General features: G+C 34.9%; 1 protein-coding gene across 2 annotated transcripts in view; it reads right to left on the bottom strand.

Annotated features, from left to right (window-relative positions):
- The window catches only part of C4H17orf67 (chromosome 4 C17orf67 homolog), a 52,364-nt gene that overhangs the window by 25,660 nt on the left and 1,736 nt on the right, over nt 1–24,968 (bottom strand). The window contains exons 1-2 of one of the 2 annotated variants that reach the window (XM_051994243.1): nt 9,182–9,286; nt 8,312–8,412 (exon numbers count right to left, since the gene is read on the bottom strand). In XM_051994243.1, coding sequence (XP_051850203.1) covers nt 8,312–8,412; nt 9,182–9,236 — 156 coding nt within the window. In that variant the 5' untranslated portion in view covers nt 9,237–9,286. Of the gene's footprint in view, nt 1–8,064; nt 8,413–9,181; nt 9,287–24,968 lie in introns of those variants that run through there. The other variant, XR_007953250.1, reaches the window with a different exon arrangement.

Below are 24,968 nucleotides of genomic sequence, written 5' to 3'. Positions count from 1 at the left end.
TTCCTAACTATATGACCCTGGGCAAGTCACCTTATCTCTCTCAATTTCTTTATTTGTAAAATGCAAGTGTTCTAAAGAAAAATGAGATTACATACATAAAGCATTTTACAAATCTTAAAAATTTTTATCATTTGTTTTATTTTGTTACATATATTATATTATATATCACATTATATGTATATTTATTATATGTTATAAATAAATTATATGTTATAAATTATATGTTATAATTAAATGTTATAAATATAAATATAAATTATATATGTATAAATATATACATATATAAATATGTAATAAATAATGTTATAATATTTATTATATGTTATAAATAATTTGTTGTTATTATTATTAAGCATTATTAATCCAAGGGTCAAAGTGAGCATGAAAGAATAGGCAGAATAGAAGGAAGAAAGCAGAAAAGCAACATTTTGCTGTCTGGTGAAGGGGAAGGAGTAGGGCACCTAGAGTAACTAGGATAGGATTTGTTGTTGTTCTTATTGTTGTTACTGTTGTTGATGCTGAATAATTTCAGATGTGTCCAATTCTTTGTGACCTCACTTGGGATTTTCTTGACAAAGATACTGGAGAGTGATTTACCAGTTCCTTCTCCAGCTTGTTTTACAGCTGAGGAAACTGAGACACACAGAACTATGTGACTTGCCTAGAGTTACACAGGTCTGAAATGCCTGAGGCTCCAGGCCTGGCACTCCTTGCACTATGGTGCCACCTTGCCATCTTCAGGGTGGGATTACAATTATTAGAAGTAGAATTGAACAATGAGGTTCAAGTCCAATTCTCTCCTTTTATAAAAAAAGAAACCAAGACCCAGAGAGAAATGATTCACTAAGGCCATAGTGAGTTAGTAGCAGAAAACAAGACAAAACTCAGGTTTTGACTTTAAGTGGTGCAGGGTTGTTGACTCTTAAATTAGTTTTTTTCTTACTATTTCATAATTCTTCTCAGTGTGGATGGAGGAACTGTGGCAGGTGGACTCCACTCCCTAGACTCAGTAAGAGTTCTTAGCTGCTGAATACAGGACCCACAGAGTTAGAGCTTCTTGGAAGTCCTTCAAGTTCCCACATAAAGGAAAATATTTTGGTCATGGGCTGCAATGGAATGTATGCAGTGATCTTCAAATGATCTGGGAAGAATTTTTTTTCCTTTTTTTAAAATAAGAATTTCATTATAAAGGATCTTACTCTCAATGGATTTGTTCACTTAAATGTTGTTGTTTAAAATAAATCCATGAATTGAAAACAAAATAATTTTTTAAAGTGAAAGGAGTGGAAAGACTTGCACAAAGTAATGAAAAGCAAAATGAACAGAACCAAAAGAACTTTGTATACAGAAACAGCAATTTTTTTAAGAATGACTTTGGACAACTGAGTCTTTTTGATTATCATAAATACACAAATTAAAAATAAAGGACATATGAAGAAAACAAAGTAAAATAAAATAACTGAATGATGCTACTGTAACAATTTATGATCACTACATTTGTAAGTGATCCATAAAATTCCTCCTTTTTTCCTGAATGAGTAAATCACTTCCCCCTCTCTCAAATCACCGGTAAAATGAAAGGGTTAGACCAGGTAATAAAAGTTCTACATCTTAATCCCTTCTAACCCACAGGCAAGCATAGGGCAGGGAGTAGGTATGCAGCCACAGCTGTCTTGAACATCAAAATCATTGACCCTTTTCCCAGGGGTATTTAGGGAAAGGAGAGTAGCAAGCAAACATTTCTCCCATAAATTTGATGGACATTCTCCCTTAGATGCATACAGCATTTGCAAGAAGAGTCAACGCAGGAAATACACATGAAGGGGTACACACATAGGGAACACATGAATCCAGGGCACACATAAAAGGGGAACACACCCTTTTGATGCTGAAGGGTCACTGCCATCTTGCTGCTGCTCTTATCAATCCTGCTCCCTTCCTGCCTCCAGTCAACCCCTCTGTGATGCTGTTTGGCCAAATAGAAGCTGCTCAGTTGGATGCAGCAATCAAAGCTCAGCAAAGACAAACACATCCAGCTGACATTGGGCATTGGGCAGAATGCAGGAGATCACAGGGTCTGCAAGATCATGCTGATGATATCACTAGAAGAAATCAAAAGCCCTGTACCATTTAAAGTCAAAGTTGTCCTAGCCATATGTTTAAAGTCCACTTATGCATCTTATATGGAAGAGTTGTGTATGTCCCAGATGTATAGGAGAAATTTTTTGCTATTTTTCTTACAATTTCATTTCACTAAATTGAATTTTGTGGCTTTGAAATAATTATTTTCTCCATCTGAGCATCAAAGGTGAACATATAAGTGGAGGTTCGAGAATTAGTTTGAGGGGGGGAATTCAGTATATCTTGAATTTGAGGGACATACTCTGAAAGTTGATGGGGAAAAAGGAGTGTCATTAAATAATTATATTATTTGGCAGCCTATCATCTGTTGGGTCTTTTTATTCCCTATTGACTCAAGCCTTTTTGTGCCTCAGTTGTTTCAGTCTTATTCATCTCTTTGTGACCCCATTTAAGATTCTCTTATCAAAGACACTGAAATGGTCTGCAATTTCCTTTTCCAGCTTGTTTTACAGATGAGGAAACTGAGGCAAACAGGGTTAAGTGACTCACCTAAGGTCACACAGCTAGTAAGTATCTGAGGTTAGATTTGAACTCAGGTCTTTCTGACTCCAAGCCCAGTGCTCTATCCACTGTGCCATCTGGCTGCCCCACACCAATCCTCTTTGTCTACTATAAACATTTCTGATAAATGGGGTAATGGAAATCATAGATTTATAGGGGTAAAGAAAAAAGATCTCCTAAGTTCATAAACTCATATACTTAGAAGGGACCTTAAAAGTCATCAAATCCAAGTCCCTCATTTTATAGATGAGGAAACTAAGACCAGAAAGTTGAAATGAATTATATAAGATGTAAATGACAAAGTTTCAGAGATATGTTTTAATGATTACTTATAAATGCCATTAATAATCAATTGTCATAGAAGTATATTTCAGTTATGCAATACCAACAAAACCTCTGGGGAAAAAAATCACAAAATTCTTTGAATTGAATCCCTTAATTTTGCAGATAAGGAACATAGAGTTCATTTGCCCAAGGTCACACTTAATTAGTAGCAGAGTTGGAGCTAATACATTAGCATAATTCTTTAAGAGGCTTTTAACCAAGACGACAGATTGTTCAGCTCCCCCACACCTACTTCAGGAAGAACCTGAAACCCACACCAAAACAAGCTGATCATGAAACACTATGAGAAACTTAGAGAAATTGTTTCCACCTCAAAACTGCACAAAAAGCCACCCAGAAATTTTCAAATAAGAGAAGTAGGTGCTATCGGCAAAACCAGGACCAGCAAAGGCAAATAACCCAACAGTCTCCAAACATGGAAAATACTGGTCCACCAAAATGTGTAGCCCACATGTCTCCATGTCTGGAGGCAACAAAAGCAGTGGACTTGGAATACCAGACGGGGTGTTCCAGAGCCAGCTCTTACCAGCTCCAGAAAGCTGATTGTCAGCAAATGTTACAAATCAGGGTTTGACATTTTGACAATAGCCAGTGTTTCTGATAAAAGCCTCATTTCTAAAATATTTACAAAACCAAAGCAAATTTATAAGAATACAAGTCATTCCCCAATTGATAAATGATCAAAAGATATGAACAGACAATTTTCAGATGAAGAAATTTAAGTTAGTTATTGTCATATGAAAAAAATGCTCTAAATTTCTATTGATTAGAGAAATGCAGATCAAAAACTCTGAGCTAATACTTCACACTTACGAGATTGGCTAAGAAGACAGGAAAAGATAATGATCAATGTTGAAGGAGATATGAAAAAACTGGAACACATGCATTGTTGGTGGAGTTATGAACTGATCCAGCTATTCTGGAGAACAATTTGGGACTATGCCCAAAGAGCTATCAAACTGTGCAACAGTGTCCAACAGTGTTTCCCCAACAGTGTCACTGCTAGAGCTGTATCCCAAAGAGACCATAAAAGAGGGGAAAGGACCCATATGTGCAAAAATATTTGTAACAGCTCTTTTGATGGTGGTAAGGAACTAGAAAATGAGTGAATACCCATCAGTTAGAGAATAGCTGAATGAGTTATGATATCTGAATCTAATGGAATATTATTGCTCTATATGAATTGATGAGCAGGCTGATTTCAAAAAAAAGCCCGTAAAGACATAGGTGAACTGACACTAAGTGAATTAGAAGAGAACCAGGAAAATCTTGTACATAACAAAATTATGGGATGATCAACTATGATAGACTTAGTTCTTTTCAGCAATATATTGATCTAAGACAATCTCAATAGACTTAGAATAAAAAATGCCATCTGCAATCAGAGAGGGAAAGCTATGGAAACTGAATGTGAATCAAAACATATTATTTTCACCTTTTTTTGGTTGTTTGCTTTTTCTTTCCCATGGTTTTTACCTTTTGTTCTGATTTTTCTTTCACAAAGTGACTAATACGGAAATACGTTTAAGATAATTGTACATGTATAACCTCTATCAGATTTCCTGCTATCTTGGGGAGGGAACAGGAAAAAGAGGAAGGGAGAAAAAAATTGGAACTCAAAATTTTACAAAATGAATGTTGAAAGCTATCTCTACATGTACTTGAAAAAACAAAATATTATGTTATTCAAATAAAAATTTAAAAGGGCTTTATTTACTGTTTTATTAGCAGTCTAGATTTAAGTGATTAAGGAAATATTTATAATATATATTAAATTTAAAAGTATGTCATATGCATGCTTTTTTGGAGACGTGGTTGTTTAACATTTAATAACATAGACTTGAAGCAACCAGTGCAACATAGCAGTGCCTAAGGGAGAACAGTGCTCAAACCGAGAATGTCCAGATATTCAGAGACTTTGAAGTCCCAAGCAGTCTTTCCTGAGTAACCATGGAGGTCTCTAAAGATCCAGATGATACCCAAAATTCCACCTTATGGAGTTGTGAACGAACCCAACCATTCTGGAGAGCAATCTGGAATTATGCCTCAAAAGTTATCAAAATGTGCATACCCTTTGATCCAGCAGTGTTTCTATTGGGCTTATACCCCAAAGAGATACTAAAAAAGGGAAAGGGACCTGTATGTGCCAAAATGTTTGTAGCAGCCCTGTTTGTAGTGGCTAGAAACTGGAAAATGAATGGATGCCCATCAGTTGGAGAATGGCTGGGTAAATTGTGGTATATGAATGTTATGGAATATTATTGCTCTGTAAGGAATGACCAGCAGGATGAATACAGAGAGGCTTGGAGAGACCTACATGGACTGATGCTAAGTGAGATGAGCAGAACCAGGAGATCATTATACACTTCGACAACGATACTGTATGAGGATGTATTCTGATGGAAGTGGATTTCTATGACAAAGAGACCTAACTGAGTTTCAATGGATAAATGATGGACAGAAACAGCTACACCCAAAGAAGGAACACTGGGAAACGAATGTGAACTATTTGCATTTTTGATTTTCTTCCCGAGTTATTTTTACCTTCTGAATCCAATTCTCCCTGTGCAACGGGAGAACTGTTCGGTTCTGCAAATTTGTATTGTATCTAGGATATACTGCAACATATTTAACATTTATAGGACTGCTTGCCATCTGGGGGGGGTGTGGAGGTGGAGGGAGGGAGGGGAAAAAATCGAAACATAAACGAGTGCAAGGGATAATGTTGTAAAAAAAAATTACCCTGGCATGGATTCTGTCAATACAAAGTTATTATTAAATAAAATAAAATTTAAAAAAATTCCACCTTAGAAGACAAGAATAATTCCATAAAAGTTGTGAGCAGAGACCCATAGGGAAAAAAAATGGATTTTCCACAAGGACTACAAAGATTCCTAAAAGAAATGGAATTTAAAAAATTTTAAAAAACAAAATAACATCTCTAAAGGAAAGAATTGGAAAGAGAATAAATAGATTAGAAAATATAGTGATAAACCTTACCCAAATAACAGAATCCCTAAAAACTATAATACATCAAACAGAAACCAATGACTTCATAATGCTACAAGAAATATTAGAATTAAATCAAAAGATTGAAAAAATAGAAGAAAATATAAGAGAACTGATATCAAAAGAAAAAAAAGACCTTGGAAAGCAATAGAATTTAAGAATCATTTAACCAAACCACTCACCAAAGCCAGGACACTATATTTCCAGAAATCAGAAATGAAAATTGCCCTCATATATTAGAACTGAGAACAAAGAAAAGATGGGAGGAAATTCCAAAAGGAAAAGTCCCAGGAATGTCATAGCCAAAAACCAGAGCTCCCATAGTGAAGAAAAAACACTATGAGCATCCAAAAAGAAGCAATTCAAGTACCAAGAAGCCAAGTCAAGATCATGAGACTTGGAAGTATCTGCTATAAATAAGAGGGAATCTTAGAATACAGTATTCTGGAAGGAAAAAAGATATTGCTTTACAACCAAGAATAACTTCCCCTACAAAGTTGAGTATAATCCTGTACGGAGTGGGAAATAATTGATTTTTAATGGAGTAAAGGACTTCCAAGTATTTCTAATGAAAAGATCAGAGTTGAGTAGAAACTTTGAAATGCAAACACAAGATTCAACAGAAACCTGGAAAAAAATTTTTTTCCTCTTAGGACAGAGTGCTCAAGACCTCAGAGTTCCTGTGTATTTGGGCTTCTTTTCAGCAATGGAAGAGGCTAGACCAGTATGAGATGTTAACATTCTCACAATGGAAAAAGAAACAAGTATCTTTTCAGAACCTTAATATCTTCACAAACTGTGAGAATTAAATAAGAAAAACAAAGGCCCTGTATTGCTTCTATTCTAAGGGTTTGAGGGGAGAAAGAAAAGGAAGGATGCACACAGAATTTGGTGTAGAAATACATCAAATTTGTCAGAAAAGCAAGCTGGGATGGAGGAAGGGAATGAGGGAAGTAGGGCATGTTAAAAGAGAGGAAAGTATCAGAAAGGCAACAACCACAAGCAAAACAAAGTCAGTCTTAAGGAATAGATTTTTAAAAAATTAAAGAACTAGAATCTAGAGAGTCATCTATCAAGTAGGGAATGACTAAACAAATTGTGTATATAATGTAATGGACTATTATCACACCTTAAAAAAATTTTTAAAGAGATGATTTCAGAGAATATTGGATATTCTGTAATATGAACTAATGCAAAGAATAATTTCTACAAAGACATGAACCATGTTAAGAACAACAACTTTGAAAGACTTGAGAACTTTAATCAATGCAAAGGCTAACTTTTGCCTCCAGAGGACCTGTGATGAAATATTACCCACCTCCTAAGAGAGAAATGATAGACTCAAGATAAAAAAAGAAACATACATTTTTGGACATGGTCATTGTGTGCATTCATTTTGCTTAACTTGACTTATTTGTTACAAGATAGTTGGTATTGAAAGGAATGGGGTTCTCTCAATTTTTAATGGGATTTTGGATATCCTGATGAGGAACACTTAAGACCACATTTTAGTAATACTGAAGCCTAAAATGAGGGGCTATTGAAACATTTTCTTTTTTGAAATATACAGAAAGAAGTTTAGAAGAAAGCCCAGACAAGCAGGACAATTTTGAAAGAAATATGGACTTTATTTCATAAATAAAAAAGCAAGCATTATGAAATGGAGAGTCACAATTTCCCTTTTTTGGGTGTTCTGCTGGGTAGGTAGAAATGAGAATGAGAATAAAAACAAAAAAGGAGAGAAGAAAATAGTGTTTTAAGATTTTTTGAATCTTTTTGAATACATTTTATGAATATTATCTCATTTGAAACTCATAACAATCTGGGATCTACAGAAATTAATACTGCAATTTTATTGATATGGAAACTGAGTCCCAGAGAAATTAAATGATTTATCTCTTATCATGGAACTGGTATCTTGAGCAGGATTTGAATCTTGGCATTGTGATCTAAGTCCAGCATGCTGCCCACTATCTGAGAACTGAGCCCAGTAATAATCAACAAGTACTTATTAAATAGTCCTTGCTATAGGCCAGACATAGTGCTAAGCACTGAGAATACAAAAAAAGGAAAAAATAGTCCCTTAGTACTTGTCCAGTGTTCTTGCCCCTCCCTCAAATTCTGTCTCTCAGTAAGAAATTGATAAATAATAATAATAAAGATTTAATAGATGCTTGGTTTTAAAATTGTAATATTTGGCTTAGGAATTGCCCCAATTTGATGTTTAAATTATCTTTCTTCAATTGGAGACCTTGAATAGTTATGATTAAAAATGACCTTATTTTCTTTAAAATTGATTTTAAAAAGCATTCACCCGCATTGGCTCATCAGGAAAACCAGGTTTGCTGGGCCGATCTTGCCTCCGACTTCTTAGGAGTTGCTTAGCTTGTTTTTCTGTCAGTATGGGGGAAGAATCTAAAGGGGATGAGGGAGCAGAGGGAGAGATGCAGGTATTAAAGTTAACAAGAAGTTGATTGTTTAGCTCACCATGAAACAGCAAAATATTTGCAAGTGTGATTTGGGTTAACATACAAGAGTGTTCTTTCTTTGAGGGCCCCATCCCAAGAGACAGTGCATTCCAGGAGGTTTGGAATGGAATTTTGAATATTTTTAAATATATTTGTGATGACAATAAAGGAGATCAGCTCACCTGAAAAAAATAATGTAAAATATCTTCCTTCTATATTGTAAGTAGTTCATTCTATTAAAAATATCTGTTAATTTGGAAAGTTTGCATTTTTTAAAAATATACAACATTTTTCTATGTCATGTTTAATTTTTCTGATGGCTTAGATATCATTTCTTAAAAATTTAAAAATAATACTTTATGCATCAACTCTAAGCTAGTGCTCAAGACTAAAAAAGTTATTTCATTTTTCTTGGGAGATGTTTCCAAGAATGAGAAAACTATGGGCAATTTAAATATTCCCACATAAAAGAGATCTGTCTAATAAAGCAACATTTATCAATTTTTTTTCAAATAATTAACTCACAATATTAATTTAAAAATAAAGCAGCTTATTCTATTTCCAATGGTATTACAAGGGATTCTAGAAAGATGTTATGAAAGAGTACCAAATATTGGCTTTATCTTTGCAAAATGCTACTTTGAAACCAGAATAACAAAGACACTATTCCCATCTTAGAAACAAATACTGTGATTTTTCATAAATTGATCTCATACCTGAAAAGATGGTCAGGGTGAACAAAAAGAGGAGCAGGGCCAGTAGCATCTTCATTTTGACCTCTCTCTCCCTCTGCCCCTTCTAAAGTGAGCTTCTAACACTGAGGTGCCAGCCACCTACTTGAAGGAAGCTGCATCAGGCACAGATGTTTGTTTTTGCACTGTCCAATGGGACCCATGGCATGATTTTTAATCCATCTGGTCATGAGTTTTCCGGATGGTTTTGATTAATAGCTCAAATATTTCCTTCCTAGTTCCTCTAAAATTTTATCCTGAAATATGTCTCTGATGGGTCTCTCAGTCCTAATTATCGTGGCTTTCTGATATGTATAAATGAGGCAGCATGACCAAGTTCATAAAATAGCAGCCCCTGGACTCTTACTCAAGAGAACTGAGTTCAAATCCTATCTCAGATATTTACCAGCAGTGTGGTCATGAAAAAGTCCCTTAAATTTTCAAATCCTTAATTTCCTCATTTGCAAAATGACGATAAATATAAAATGTTTATTTTGAGAGACTTCATGCCATAATAGATAGAGAGCCAAACATGGAAACCTAATTTAAGTTATGCCTAAGACACCTAATTGTTTGGTGGTCTTCAGCAAATAAATTAGTCTCTCAGAGCCCCAAGCAACTCTGTAAGACTATAAGTTGTACAATGAGATAATTTAAGGCAATTCCAACAGAAGTGATGGAAAGAGCCATTCACATCCAGAAAGAGAACTATGAAGAGTGAATACAGATCAAAACATAATATTTTCTGCTTTGTTGTAATTGTTGTTTGTTTGCATGGTTCTTTTTTTCTCTTGTTCTTTTTTTTTTTTTGATCTGATTTTTCTTGCACATCATGTCAAATATGAAAATACGTTTAAAAGAATTGCACATATTTAATTTATATTGGATTGCTTGCTGTCTAGGGGAAGGAGGAAAGGAAGGAAAAAACTTTGGAACAGAGATTTTGCAAAGGGGAATGTTGAAATCTATCTTTGCATGTATTTGGGGAAAAAATTAAAAGCTATTTTGAAAGTTTTTAAAAGACTATAAATTTCAGAGAAATTATTGTTCTGCACAAGTGGAGAGAATTTCCTCATCCAGGAATACCCTACATCAATGAAGTCACAAAGACAGAACAATAAAAACAATACCTGTGCTACCTCCATGGAATGGAGTTCCTCAAAGTGAGATCAAAGTGAGGTTTGTAACTCTAATCCAAAATACACTACTTTAAAAATGTGTAGTTTAGAGGCAGCTAGATATGGAAATCGATAAGAAGATCTAAGTTTGAAAATAGCATCAGACACTTACTAGTGGCGAGTCCCTGGGCAAATCACTTGACTCTAATTAACACCAAAAGGTAGATAGTTTTGAAAATCCAAAAAACATTAAAAATATGGATTTTTATTATTAAATCAATATTTCTTTTTCACATTATTAATAATTAAATATTTAAATATTGAATTAATAATAATATGTTTAAATATATAATAAATATAAATATATTATAAATTATAAATAAATATAAATAATAGAATAAAATAAAATAATAATAAATTAAATATTAAAAATAAATAATTAAAAATTATTCATGTTTGTTGTTAATATTTTACTAAGACCTGTGTTTCTGAGAAATGTTGAGTAATAATATACACAGGAGATTTAATACCTACTATCATCACCATCACCCCATCAAGAATATGTTTGGTTTTTTTTTGTTTTTTTTTAAGGCAACTGGTTGTCTTTAAATGACTTGTCCATATTCACACAGCTAGTAAGTGTGGATTTAAACTCAGGTCCTCCTGACTCCAGAGCTAGTGCTCTATCCACTGCACCACCTACCTGCCCCAAGAACATAATTTTAAAATGATTCAATAAGTTCATTTAATTCTTTTCAACTCTAATCAACTTTAAAATAAAAAATTGTGAAACATCCATTATAGATAATGCGGCAGATGGTTAGAGGGATGGCCTTGGGATCAAAAACACTTAAATTTAAGTCCTGCCATTGACACAGTCCTTCTATACCAGTAAAATGGAAATTTCCTAAGGCCGATGTGGTGCAGCTTCTAGGGGAGATGTCCCAATAATCCTAAGGTCTCCTGGCCTTGGGAGTGACGAATTGGAAATGATATATTTCTTCCCATCGGCTATCCTGCCCCAGTTTACCCTATATGACCAGGATGCTATGGCTATCCAGGAGGCTATATTGCTGCCTGTCAGATAACAATCTATTGATTAATGATAACAAATCAATAACTAATCAACAACATCACTAATATTACTAATGAACAACAATAATGAGGTACTTAAAGTTGACACAGGTGCAGAACAAATTTAGCTGATTACTTGGGCAATTACTTACTCTAACTATATATATACCAAAATATGGTCACTTTCTATTTTAGTTATTCTTTCCACAGAGGCAGTAGGGGATACATCTTGGAGACAGGAAGGCCTGGGTTCAAGTTTTCCCTCTGCTATGAATAAGTCACTTAGATTCTTATTATTCCCCCTCCTCAGCTTGGAGTCACTGTCCAAGACTATAAGTTCTTCTTCATTAATGGAAGGAGTTTCCCTCAATAAAATCAAAGGTATGGACAAAAAAAAAAAAAAAAAGGTGCTTACTTCATGACTGGAGTTAGGTGATCCTGTGAATTCAGCATTAGGCCTGAAATTCAGGAAAACCTGAATTCAAATTCAGCCTCAGACCCTCCTAGCTATGTGACTCTAGGCAAATCACTTAATTCTCTTCGCCTCAGCTTCCTTAACTATAAGGAAACCTCATAGAGTTGTTAGGATCAAATGAGATGATATTTGTAAATAGCCACAGAGCCTGGAATATAGTAGGTGATATAGAAAAACATAAACATATTCCCTCCCTCCTTTCACTGCTGAAAGAGTGTATGTGTTACTTTTTTTTTTTTTTTTGCTTATCCCTTAGTCAAAGTTCTGTTTTTCTCCTTGCAGGACCAATCAAGAGAACAGTCATTTTTCTGAAGCCAGGATACACAAACAATTTAGGTTTCCTAAAATAAGTCTCTTCCCATCAGTTACATAAGCAGTAGCATTTTCTGGTGCAATCCAAAGCCACATAGTACTTGTCCCTTTTTTCAAAGGAATTCTTAACTCTCACAAAAGTTGTCAAGATCAAGTCTACCTGTTTCAGAGATGACATTGGAATATAATCATCATTATAAACATCATTTAATATTTTCTGAGCAACAGAAAAAATTGTGTTAGTTCACATAATAACTTGGATATTGAAAGGGCATAATGGTGAGGGAGATGGTTGGGAGAAAAGGTGTAGTGGTAGTAAATATGGCAACAACCCAACTCAAATTTTGTGGGCCAAAGAAAATGTTTTCAAACTAAATTTTTTAAAAAACCAAATGAAAGATTATTAAATATTTCCACTACTTTATTCAACCAAATTACCATATATATTTGCTAATTCACAAAGTAAAGTTGATCAATTAAATCAGCAAGCATTTATTTAGCATCTGTTATATTCCAAGCACTTTCCCAATTGCTGGGTGTACAAAGACAAAAACTGAAAAAAAAAAAATCTCTGCTTTCAAGAAGCTTCCTTTCTTCCAAAAGAGATATGTTTACCCAAAAGTATATACAAAAATGTTTGGATTCTATCCCATTTTTTTCTTTGACTCTGGAATCAAATAGATCAAATGGAATCAAATTCATTCTAATAGGGGACTGATTCTAAAAAGGGGTTTGATGCTAAGCTTCTCTCTATGTCCTTGATTCATAGCTGCTATCCCAAAGTTACTCATGACTTAGGAGCCTTACAGTCTCCTCAAAAAGTGAGGGATTTCCCAAAATGGGGACTTTTACAAAGATAGTCATTGTAAATTATAGGGATTAGTAAAAGATGCCCCAGAAAAAGATATAAAATACAAAAAACGAATAAGCACATATTGATGAACAAGGAGAACACAATGTTCTATTGTTAATAGTAAATTTGAATTTTACTTCTTATACTAAAGCATTGTTTTCAGAGGAATTTGCCTAGTGTTGTAGACATGAATAGAGCATAGATGCTATGAGTCAATATGTTCCACCCATACTCTATGAACACCGATGACTACAGTATTTTTCATCATCAGTTTCTTCTTTCTTTCTGTCCTAGGAGGGCATGGAATGGGATTCAGGAGATCTGCATTTGTGCCCTAGCACTGTCTCTACTCCTTGGCCCATGTGATTTTGGACAAGTCCCTGTTGTTGGACTATATACATGCACAGGTCTCCCTTGTTCTAATAAAGTCATTTCTCAAACAATGAAATCTTTCTTCAATCTCCTCCCATTGCTCACTAGCCTTCATAAGAGTATACGCCTCCTCTAATTCCTTTAGTTACCCATTCATACATTAACCACTTGTAAGATGAATTGCTCCCATCATGCTATGGAGACAATTCCTTCAAAGGCCATCAATGATGTCCTACCAATCAAAACAGATTTAGAATTGTCAGGTTCATTAGAGTTCATTAAGCCCAATTCTCCCCCCTCTCTCTAGATGAGGAAGCGACTTGTAAGAGAAATGATGGTGAATTCACATCTTCCTAACTCTTAACTCTGCTCTTGATCTACTGAACTATCTGACTCCCTAGGTCTTTTCTAATAGACTCTTCCTATCCCTTCTTCTTCTGTATCTGCTACACTTAACCTTATTAATCACCCTCTCCTTCCCAAAACTTCCCCTTTATCTTCCCATACTCCATTTCTTTTCTCTCACTAAATGCTACTCTGGATGTGGTGCAACTCTTAAGGAGGATGTAGAATAACCCCCAAGTTCGTCTGGGGAAGTTATCTAGTTTAAAACAATATATTTCTATCTGATCCGGATGCTGAGGTCACAAATATTAACGGCTGTCAGATAAGAGCCTGTTGGTCTGTGATAATGCATTTTCTAAGACTAATGAGCAACAATAATGAGGTGCTTAAAGTTAAGGCAAGTGTAGAACAAAACTAGATACCTCACTTGACCTAGTAATGTTTCAATCCTGAAAACTCACCTCCAGAAGGTTCCCCCATGAACTCTGTCCAGTGAACTATAGGTATTGTACCTGCACAAAAGATCAAAACCAGATCCCTTCTCAAACCATAACCATACAATTAATGTATCACTGACATGAAGTACCTAGTCCCTCTCATTTTTCCCTATAAATTTACCTTCCTACTCCTAGTTTTTTGCTAACTTCTTTTAGAATTTAGTCCAGTTTAATTGGCATTACAATTATAATAAAATTTGCTTCTTGACTTGGAGATAGTTTTAAGCCTGGAAATTCTTTTGAGATAGCTCATGGCACTGGTCTGGAGCTCCAACATTTTTGGGGTCCCCCTTGAACTGTAATATTCTATCTTTTTTATTGGCTCTCCTTGATTCTCCCAATCTCTAAAAAAGATAATTCACATTTATTTAGTACTTAGATCCAGGTATATGCACATGTGTGTACAAGTACTATAGAAATGGATGTTGAATTGCTAATTAATTTTTGGAATAAGGGACTGGGATCACAAAGGGGTCCCTCTGGGTTGAATAAGGGGCAGGAATGCCAGGTTCTTTTACACTTACTTGAAAAGATCACAATGGCTACAAGTGGGGAGTAAGGCATTAATCCCACTTTAATAAGGCTCAGGAAGTAATAAGGTAAAAAGTACATTATATACAGAGACAAATGGGAGGGGGAGGGGAGAAGATTCAGAGGCAGACATCATGAGGATGGGATTGTAGAGGAAGACAGGCAGTATAGGGAAGGTAAGGAGGAAAGGGAAAGACACAGAAAGTAACTTATGTAATTATTGGAGTCAGGAGCACTCGCACAGCATGGATCCTTAGGAATGGGAGAGTACTTGGGAAGCATAAGTTTGGTTCCTTATTTGTATAGGATTTTGTTAAAGCACAAACTAATTTTTATTCATGCCACCTTGGTCTTAGTTCATTAATATATTCATATCATCTCAAAATTATGAGCCTTATCTGGTGTTTTGCAGCTGTTATTGCAGATATCTGGAGCTTATCTAAGGCTTACAGACCATGAACAGTTAGCCAAACTAAAAGACCCTTACAATAGTTCCCATGATTTAGCATGTAGTCAAAGAATGCGGCTTTTATTTTATTTTATTGCCTTCTTATTAATTATTTATTTGGTTTGTTCTTAATTATAAGTTTTTAAATATATTGTAATTTATCATTTATTATTTTTTTATTTTAATTTAGGAGACAGTTTGCAAGTAACCATTAAACTCCTTTTATCAACTAGGTAGTAAAGGGATAAAGTGCTGGGCCTGGAGTCAGAAGACTTAACTTTATGAGGATCTGGCCTTCCACATTTACTAGCTGGGTGATACTGGATGAGTCATTTAACTCTGTTTGCCTCCGTTTCCTCATCTATAAAATGGGCTGAAGAAGGAAATATTACTCACTATCAAGAAAATCCCAAATGGAGTCCCACTTGACTAAAAAACAACTGAACAAAAACAAGCACTTTTTGAATTCACGGTCCTTTTTCATGAAGTAATTTTACACAACCCTGTGTCAAATCTGAGCTCATGTGTTTCTGGCAGCATTCACACATGAACAGTGCAAAGTGTGCATGTTATGTGTTCAGAACCAAGGCTGCAGTGACACCGAATAAGGCAACACAAGCAAGAGTTGCCAGAAACTGCTCAGATTCATTACGTGTTAGATTTTGAATTAATAAGCTAAAATCCAGAAACCTACTTTTGCCAAATTTTTCATGATCCCCATATTCAGTTATGTGATTCCATATGAGGTCACAACCCATAGTTTAAGCTTTGTCCTCAGGGACTAAGGATAATTCCTACAGAGGATATACAGTCTTTACTGCCATTCATTGTATTAGTTTCCCCAATGCCTAATACAGAGCCTAGCTCATAAGAGGTATTTAATAAATTCCTATTGTTTGAATTAATTGATTCAATTGAATTAATTGATTTCAATTGAATTGAAAATTCATTTCAATGAATTTTTGATTGATTGGGGAAACTAAATTGAGTCTAAAAGATCATTTTTAAGATATTTGACATTTTTTGTATTTGTTCATGAAAATCTCTGAGTTCTTTATATCTTTAAACATTTTTCTAGTGGGTAATGAAATAAAATTTATTCTATATCTGTATGTATATTGAGTACCTTTATGAGAGGGGATGCTGTTACCCCTATTTTGGGAGGAAATTTTAAACATAATCCATGTATAAGAGATAGAGCCAGTAAAAGGCCTCAAAGATAGAGTCAGAGCTAAAGAGAGAGGAGCCTGACCCCCTAGTAAAGTCAGTAGTCCCTGATTTTGTTTTTCAGTGCTGTCGAATTTTTTTGTGACCCTATTTAGGATTTTCTTAGCACAGATAATCGAATGTTTTGCCTTTTCCTTCACTAAGATATTTTACAGATGAGGAAACTGAAGCAATCAGGATTAAGTGACTTGCCCTGGTCCTAGGTACAGATAAGCTAATAACTGACTTGTTTCCTATACCAACAGTATCACAGGCCCAGTACAATTCCCTCCTCTCCTTCTCTACCTGATTGTTAACTCCTTTTGAAGGCAAAAACTGACTGAGTCATCAGAAAGAAACTTCATCATAAATGCCCTCACTGTGTGGGAAGATTTTTCTCAGATTTTATAGAAATGGAAAAATAGTCATATGGTCAGAAGCTATTGTTATTCTTTCAGTTGCCTTTTTTTTTAGTCGTGATAAAATCCTCCCTCAAGTATTTTGTATATTCTTCACATTAAGACAGGTTGAGAATATTGATATCCTAACAACTTCTAAATTGTGTCCCCTCTAGCATGGACCCATTCTATGGATAACTGGTCTAATCCAGATACTCTTTTCATCTTTGTTTTTTTAAGAGCCATTCCTGTTTTCTTTAATAACACATTAGGGACTAATGATATTAAAATTCAATTGCAGTGGCTATGCTGTCATTAATGGGAAAAAAAAAAACTTGTTCTAGAAATTTAGATAGATATTTTCCATTTTCCTTCAGTTAAACACACACAAGATAATCTTTCTATAGACTATTGCTAAGTTTTCCATTAAGATTTTTCTGAACTCTACTTCTCATTGTTTCATGTGGTGATATTGTTCTTAACCTTCTACCATCATCCTCCAGAAGTTTTTAAAAGCATAGTTGTATTCTAAATCAGTGTTAGCCTTAACTACCATATCTCCCTTTTGGACAAAGAGATCACAGAAAATAATTAAGTTCTTCCAGACTCCTCATTATGGTAAATGATAAATGAAAGATCATACTTTATGAGAAAAGGATTATAATCTATATCATGGTCTATATAATATATGTGTTTTCTAAATTAATTTTCCACTTTTCACTACCAATAGTTTGTTTATATAAATTGTATCTCATTTTTATTCATGTTTGTATCATATCACATTTTTACTCTTTCTTCTACTTTGATATTGATTTTAAGCATTGTTCTAAGAAGTTAATGGTCTAATTATATAAATGACTTGTGTATGACTTTCATGTCAATAATAAATCATTTCCTATTCTTTAAAATATAGCTATTTTTTATTATTTCATTCAGCATTTACAATATCCACCTCTCTAAGCTCTTCTTGAAAAAATGTATTCATGACATGTGGTAATAAAGCTTCTGAGGAGTCTTTAATTTTCATATTCTTTTGCTTCTTAATCTTGAACCATACTATCCAACACAATTTTTGCCATCCTTCCTCTCCTTTTTATTGAAGTCACTGAGTACTAAAGTAAATTAAAACTGATTTCAGTCAATCATTCAGTCTGTCAGTAAATATTTATTAAGTGCCTACAATGTTCCAGGCACTGTACTTAGCACTGAGAATACAAAGAAAGACAAAATATATTACCTGCTCAGAGAGGTTGCAATCAACAGGAGAGAAAACATGCAAACAACTATGTACAATCTATAAACAAAATTAATAGGAAGGAATCAACAGTGAAAACATTAGAATTAAAAGGAGATTGGTGGAAAGAGGCATTTTAGCCAGGACATGCAGCCAGGAGTCAAAGGTAAAGTGGGAGAGCATTTATGCATAACCATCCTAGGAGTTAGCCCATCAAAGTTCTAAATAAAGGACCGGGGAAGAAGAAGAAAAATGGAAGACTAGTAATGGTGCTATTCTAGCTATCACAGCTAGAAGAAACAATGATAAATGAAATAAAATAGAAATAGCTTGAATTTAGAAAACTTTATCAAATTCTTTAAGAACTTCTCTATTACTATTCATTAATCTATACTAAACTCAGCTTATTATTCATTAATCTCTACTATACTCTGATTATTACTTATTACTCTCTACTGAACTCTATTGATTACTCATTACTCTCCACTATATTCATTGTCTGCAACAAAAGGGATTGGTGAGGGGCAGTGTTAAGAGAGCTGGATTTTAAAATGAAAGACATGCATTCAAAGACTGGCTCTGGTATTTAGTACCTGCATGAGAATTTTGTTGATCTGTGATTTTCTCATCCATTAAAATGAAGCAGTTGGATTGGATAGTTTCAAAGGGCCCTTTTATCTCTAGATCTATGCATGATCCTAAGTTGGTTCATAAACAATTTTCTTTTGTTTTCAAGAGCTCATCATGACAATCAGGGAAGTGCTATGAAATGATGTCTCTTGTTACTTTTGAATTTATTATCAAAAATAATTCTTCCATTTCTTTAACTTATCTCTCCCAGGAGAAACTGTGAGCTATCCCAAATAGAGCTTGTTCAAAGAGTTTTTTGCATGTTGTCTATCTCTTTTAGATATTGGAGAGCAGGGACTGTTCTTTGCCTTCCTTTGTATCTTGGATCTTAGCACAAAGCCTGGAACAGAGTAGGGACTTAATAAATATTTACTGATTGACTGATTAGTTGTAACTTCTGTCTTCTGGTTTCCCTGATAGCATGAATGTCAAGATTGATATAATTCCATTCTTCCAATAGAAGGATGATTAATTGGAATACTAAAACTACAGAGCCTGGAACAGAGTAGGAACTTAATAAATATTTACTGAATGACTGATTAGTTGCAACTTCTGTTTTCTGGTTTCCCTGATAGCATGAATGTCAAGATTGATATAATTCCAATCTTCCAATAGAAGGATGATTAATTGGAATACTAAAATGAGTATATAGAGATTGATCTCACATTTAGAATATCAACAATTAAGTTAATGTATATAGATCACCTAAAAACTAAATTATTTATAATACTCTCTGCCTATTTTTCTACCACTCTTCCAAAACCATTTTATATTTTTCTTTGTTTCATGGATTTCCTTAGCGAAAAAATTCATCACATTGTGGCCACTCTCCTAATGATAAACTATTCTGTAGGAAGCTAAGCTAGTTTAAGCATAGTCTATTATCAGGACCCTGCTCAGAAGGTTACCCAGATTAGTAAAATCTGCTAGGATTTATAGTCCACTGGCATAGCTGTTGGAAACCCAAGGTTACCTCCATATCATAATGACACTTTAAGTAAGATCTGTGTATGTGTGTGTGTGTGTGTTTGACAAAGAGAATGTGGCAGAAATGCTTATTGGAAGTTTGTAAAAAAAAAAAAAAAAGCAATCTATGACAGGGACCCACCAGGGCCACAGCAAAGGATGCGTTAATTCTCAGTTTGGGACTTTGCAAAAAGAAGGAAATTGAAAAGGGGCAAACCTAAAATCCAAATTGGACCACTAGGAGATGAATCCAGAAGCCAGAGTTTCTAACAAAGCCCTAGCTAGCTGATCCAGAACTGCAATAATTTCACTTCTGGCACCTAGAGCCTTTAAAGAAATTGTAAGCTAACATACTAGCAACTTGCCAAACAGGGTCTACCCATCCAAGTTTACAGGAAGGAGTAGAATCTGGTCCTATCACAAAATCCCATTGTAGAAACCAATATGAGTAAGCAGAAAAGATTGCCAAATATAATGAAAAGATATTATGGATTAAGAGAAATGCAAGTAGTAAATGCAAAAGAAAGTAACCCTGAAAAAAACTCAAGCAAAGATCCAGAGGATTTTTTAAAAAGGTCCCCACAAAGACTTCAATAACTATTGAAAGAAATGAAGCAAAAAGGCTTTTTTAAATGAAATTGGAACTGAAGGGGGTCAGGGGAATGGAAGCAGAATTAACAGTCTTGAATAGAACAAAGAAAAGTAGTTGATTCATAATGTGATAATCAATTGTAATGGACTTGACTATTCTCAACAATGTGGGAATTCAAGACAATTCCAACAGACTAGAGAGAGAAAATGCTATCTACATCCAGAGAGAGAACTATGAAGACTGAATATGGATTGAAACTTAGTATTTTTCATCTTTTTTTGTTTGTCTCTTTATTTCTCATATTTTTCCCTTTTATTCTGATTTTTCTTTCATAACATGACAAATATGAAAATATGTTTAAAAGAATGGCGCATATTTGACCTATGCCAGATTGCTTGCCATCTTGGGAAGGAGAGGGAACGGAGAGAAGAAGAAAAATCTGGATCTCTAAATCCCTTTTCAAACTCTAAAACTGTGGGTTTCTGATTCAAAGACATTATCTGTAGTGGAAAAAAATTTCTGGTATCAGCAAGTCAAGAAGGAATAGCATTTTGGGGGCAAAGGAAGTTTTGCTCTTTCTGAAATCACATATCAGCTGCCACTTAATCTTTGATTAGGAAGCAATTGGTAGCATTGCTAGCATTGCAATTACAAAGTAATGAGCCTGAACCCATGAACCAACCAGTCTTATCACTTTCAAGTTACTGATCATTTTTTAGGCTTTAATGATTAAGGGATGTGATTTGTTAACCAGTATTTCCAAATCTGAAGAATCATAATGAGGGTTTTTAATAGGTTTTGTTGTTGTTTGCTTCTTTCTTTCTGTTTTTTTTTCTCTTTTAGTCTGATTTTTCTTTTTAACATGAAAATATGTTTAAAAAATTGTTGTTGTTTTTGGTTGTTATTGTTTTTGAAAGTCTTGTCCAACTCTTTTGTGACCCCTTTTGGGAGCAGTTTGCCATTTCCTTCTCATTTTACAAATGAAGGAAATGGAGGCAGAGTCAAATGACTCAAGGTCACACAACTAGTAAGTGTCTGAAATTAAATTTTTACTCGGGAAGATGATTCTTCCTGGGTCCAGAGGTCTGGCACTTTATCCACTGTGTCATCTAGCTGCCATCCTTGGTTTTAAAGGGAAATCTCAAGCACCAAGAGGTAAAATTATTTCCCTAGGTTCCACAGGTGGTTGTGGCAGAGGCAAAACTAGAACCTAAATCCTTTCATCACAAACTTAAGCATCCTTTCCCACCGTGCCCAGTTGGCAACATAAAAGAATCTGACAGACAGAGGGAGGGGCAATGTGGCAAGGGAGAAAGGATGCTGGATCTGGCATCAGAGACCCAAGGTTCACAATCCCAGCTCTGCTCGTTACTGCTGCTGTGATCATAGGCAAGTTATTTCTCATATAACTCATTTTACTTATTTATAAAATGAGGCAATTAAATCGAATTACTTCTGAGGTCCTTCCCAGCTTTAAATTTCTGAACATGTGATCTAATGGGTCAGAGTTTGGAAATAGGGGTAGGCTATGTGATTTTGCAGATCACTCTCTAGCATAGTAGGCAGCACCCAAGATATATTTATTGACCTATTGTCTTTCCTATGTTGGTCTGACTATGGACCAATATATAGGTTGTATCTTTAAAATCTCTTTGAAAGGAAAAAACCACATAGTTATGTGTGAAAAGTAATTATTTTTCCCCAGTTTTAGATGCAAAGAGGAATTACTCTCACGTACTTTCCCTGCTGGGAGAACATAAACAGGTTTTTCAAAGTAAGACTGACACAGACGGATTATTCTCTGCCCTGCTTCACTTGTCTTTCTTTTGTCTTTCTACTTCTAGACCATTTCCTGATCCCAGTCCAATTTTGGAAATCTAGTGCCTCCAGGGAATCAATCAAGCCCAACTTTCTTCTCTCTATTTTTCTGTAAGATACAATGAGTCCCAAGGAATTATCATCTATAGACAGCTCTCTCATCTTAGCTCATTTAACCAGAAAATAATGATGATGATGATGATGTTGATGATGGATGATGATAATGGTGGTGGTGGGGATGGTGGTAATGGTGGTGATGATGATAGCTAGGATTTAGATAGCCTTTCTCATTTAATCCTTAAAACAGTACTTTGAGGTAATAAGTGATTTTATCATCCCTGTTTCACAGGGATTAAAGGGACTTGTCCAGAGTTACACAGCTAGTAAATATTAAGATATGAAGTTATATCTACCTAACTCTGAGTCCAGCATATTATCTATTGAACTATTTAGTTATCTTGGAGAATAGACTCTCACATGGGATAAATTTCATTTTGTTTAGGGAAATGGACTCCTAGGGTCCTCTTCAGCCTCAAGGACTAATAGAGATTGAGAGAACTGATGACTTTTGAGGTGAAAGCTGTACTTCTAAAGGGCAGGGATACAGACTGTTACTAGTAGTACATAGACAGAAAGAATCTCCATTTTCTTACAAAACCATCTGGGAAAGCATCCCCACATAGTCTCTTCCAGAGGGTGTGTGGGACAGTGAGGAAGATATTCCTACTAATTCCAACCTTCATAATTCATAGAATTAAATGCAGGAAAAGATTTTAAAAGACATTGTTACTGAGATTTGTGAATTTTAAACGTCTGGAACCATGAGATAGATTATAGGTTACATACAAGTTTTTTTTTTAAAAAAATAGGTTTTTATTTGCAAAATATACGCAAAGATAGTTTTTAATATTCACCCTTGCAAAACCTTGTGTTCTGAATTTTTCTCCCTCCCTTCCCCTAGAAAGCAAGTAATCCAATATATGTTAAACATATGTCACACACAAGTCTTAAACATGCTAAATTTGAGACCATGTAGCTCATATTTGAATCAATACAGTGTACCTAAATTTCTTAAATAATTCAACCTGTCTCCTTCTATAAAATATGTTTTTTTTTTAATTTTCCTGTACTTCTTGAAAGTCTGCTCTTAGGCAGAACACAGATGATTTTTATTAATTACAACTGACATTTATATAAATGGTTTAAGTTCTTTGATTCACTTTACTTCAATTATTTCATTTGATCCTCATAGCAGTACTGTGAAGTAGTATTATATCCATTCTACCAATGACAAAACTGAAACTCAGGAAAGTTTATAGAGCAAAAGAACATAGATTAAAAGCTGGAAGGGACTTTAGAGTTGTTTAGTTCAGCCCCTTTATCATAGACAAGAATGTGATTTACAATATGACAATGGGCAGATTATTTAGCTAGAATTCTAAAGTAGGAGTTGGGAATAACTTGGTTCAAATTTTACCTCTGACACTTACTAGCTGAGTAACTCTTATAACTTCAAAAAATAAATAGATAAATAAAAATAAAATGTGTAACTAGTCTTGTCAAATCATCCCACTCAATAATTAACTCCAAGGGCTTCCTGTTGTCTCCAGAGCAAATAAGAAATGAAAATTCTCAGTATGGAACTCAAACCCCTTTTTAACCTAGCCCCCTTCCTGATTTTCCAGTCGTTTCATGCTTTATTCCCTAATACATACTTTTTGATCCCAGTGACAGTGGCCTTTTGGCTATTCCCAGAACACACCTCCCAAGTCTAGAACTTCCTCCTCATCTTTGACTCCTGACCTCCTTGGCTTCCTTCAAGACCCAACTTAAAGCCCATCCTTTATAGGAAGGCTTCTTCACCCCTTTTAATTGCACTGTCTTCCCTGTTTTTCCTATTTGTCCTGTATATAGCTAGCTGTGTATATATGTTGACATGTTTTCTCTTTACATTGTAAATTTCCTAACTTTTACCTCTTTTTGTATTCCCAGTACTTAGTGTGTGGCACATAGTAAGCAATTAATAAACGTTTACTGATTGATGGAATCCAGGAGTTCCCAAGCCCAATTCTAGTCCTCCAGATAAGGAATGATCTCCCCTTTGTATCAATGTTTGGCCCAGGGCCTAACACATTCATAGATGGCTGCTGACTGTCAAGCGCTCTAGTTAAACAAGTCTTAACAAAAGCTAATAATAACTAATATTTACTTAGTATGTGTGTATGTATATATATGTACATATACATGTGTATATCTATACATATGTTGCATAAACTGTGTGCCAAGCACTTTACTAGTATTTTTTTATTCCATCCTTACAACAACCCTGAGGTAGGTACTATTATTGTCCCTATTTTACAGATGAGGAAACTGAGGCAGAGTTAAGTGACTTGCCCAGGGTCACACAGCTAATAAGTAACTGAGGCCATATTTGAATTCAGGTCTCCCAGAATCCAGGTCCAGTGCTCTATCCATTAGGCCACCTAGCTGCCTCTGATGTTCGAAACCCTTCATGGCCCGCCCTTCCTCCATTTTTTCCACTCTTCCTAAATTGTATTCACCCCTACACACTCCGGATCCGGTGACTTCAGCCACTTTGCTTCTAGAACGAGACGCTCGATCTCTCCCTTCCAGTGCGGCTTCATTGTCCCCCATCTCCACAGGCTTCCCTGGCTTCTTTCAAGTCCCAGTTAAAAATCCCACCTTCTACAAGAAGAACTCCTTTGCTAATATTTTATTTGTGATTTTTGCATCAATATTCATTAGAGAAATTGGTCTGTAACTTTCTGTTTTGCTCCTTCCTGGTTCAGGAAGCCGCACCACACGTGTGTCACAAAAGGAATTTGGTAGCACTCCTCCTTCTCCTATTTTCCCAAATATTTTACGTAGTATACATTAGAACT

Source organism: Antechinus flavipes, chromosome 4 (assembly GCF_016432865.1).
Source record: "Antechinus flavipes isolate AdamAnt ecotype Samford, QLD, Australia chromosome 4, AdamAnt_v2, whole genome shotgun sequence".
Classification (NCBI taxonomy): Eukaryota; Metazoa; Chordata; class Mammalia; order Dasyuromorphia; family Dasyuridae; genus Antechinus; species Antechinus flavipes.
This window is presented reverse-complemented; position numbering and strand designations above follow the sequence as displayed.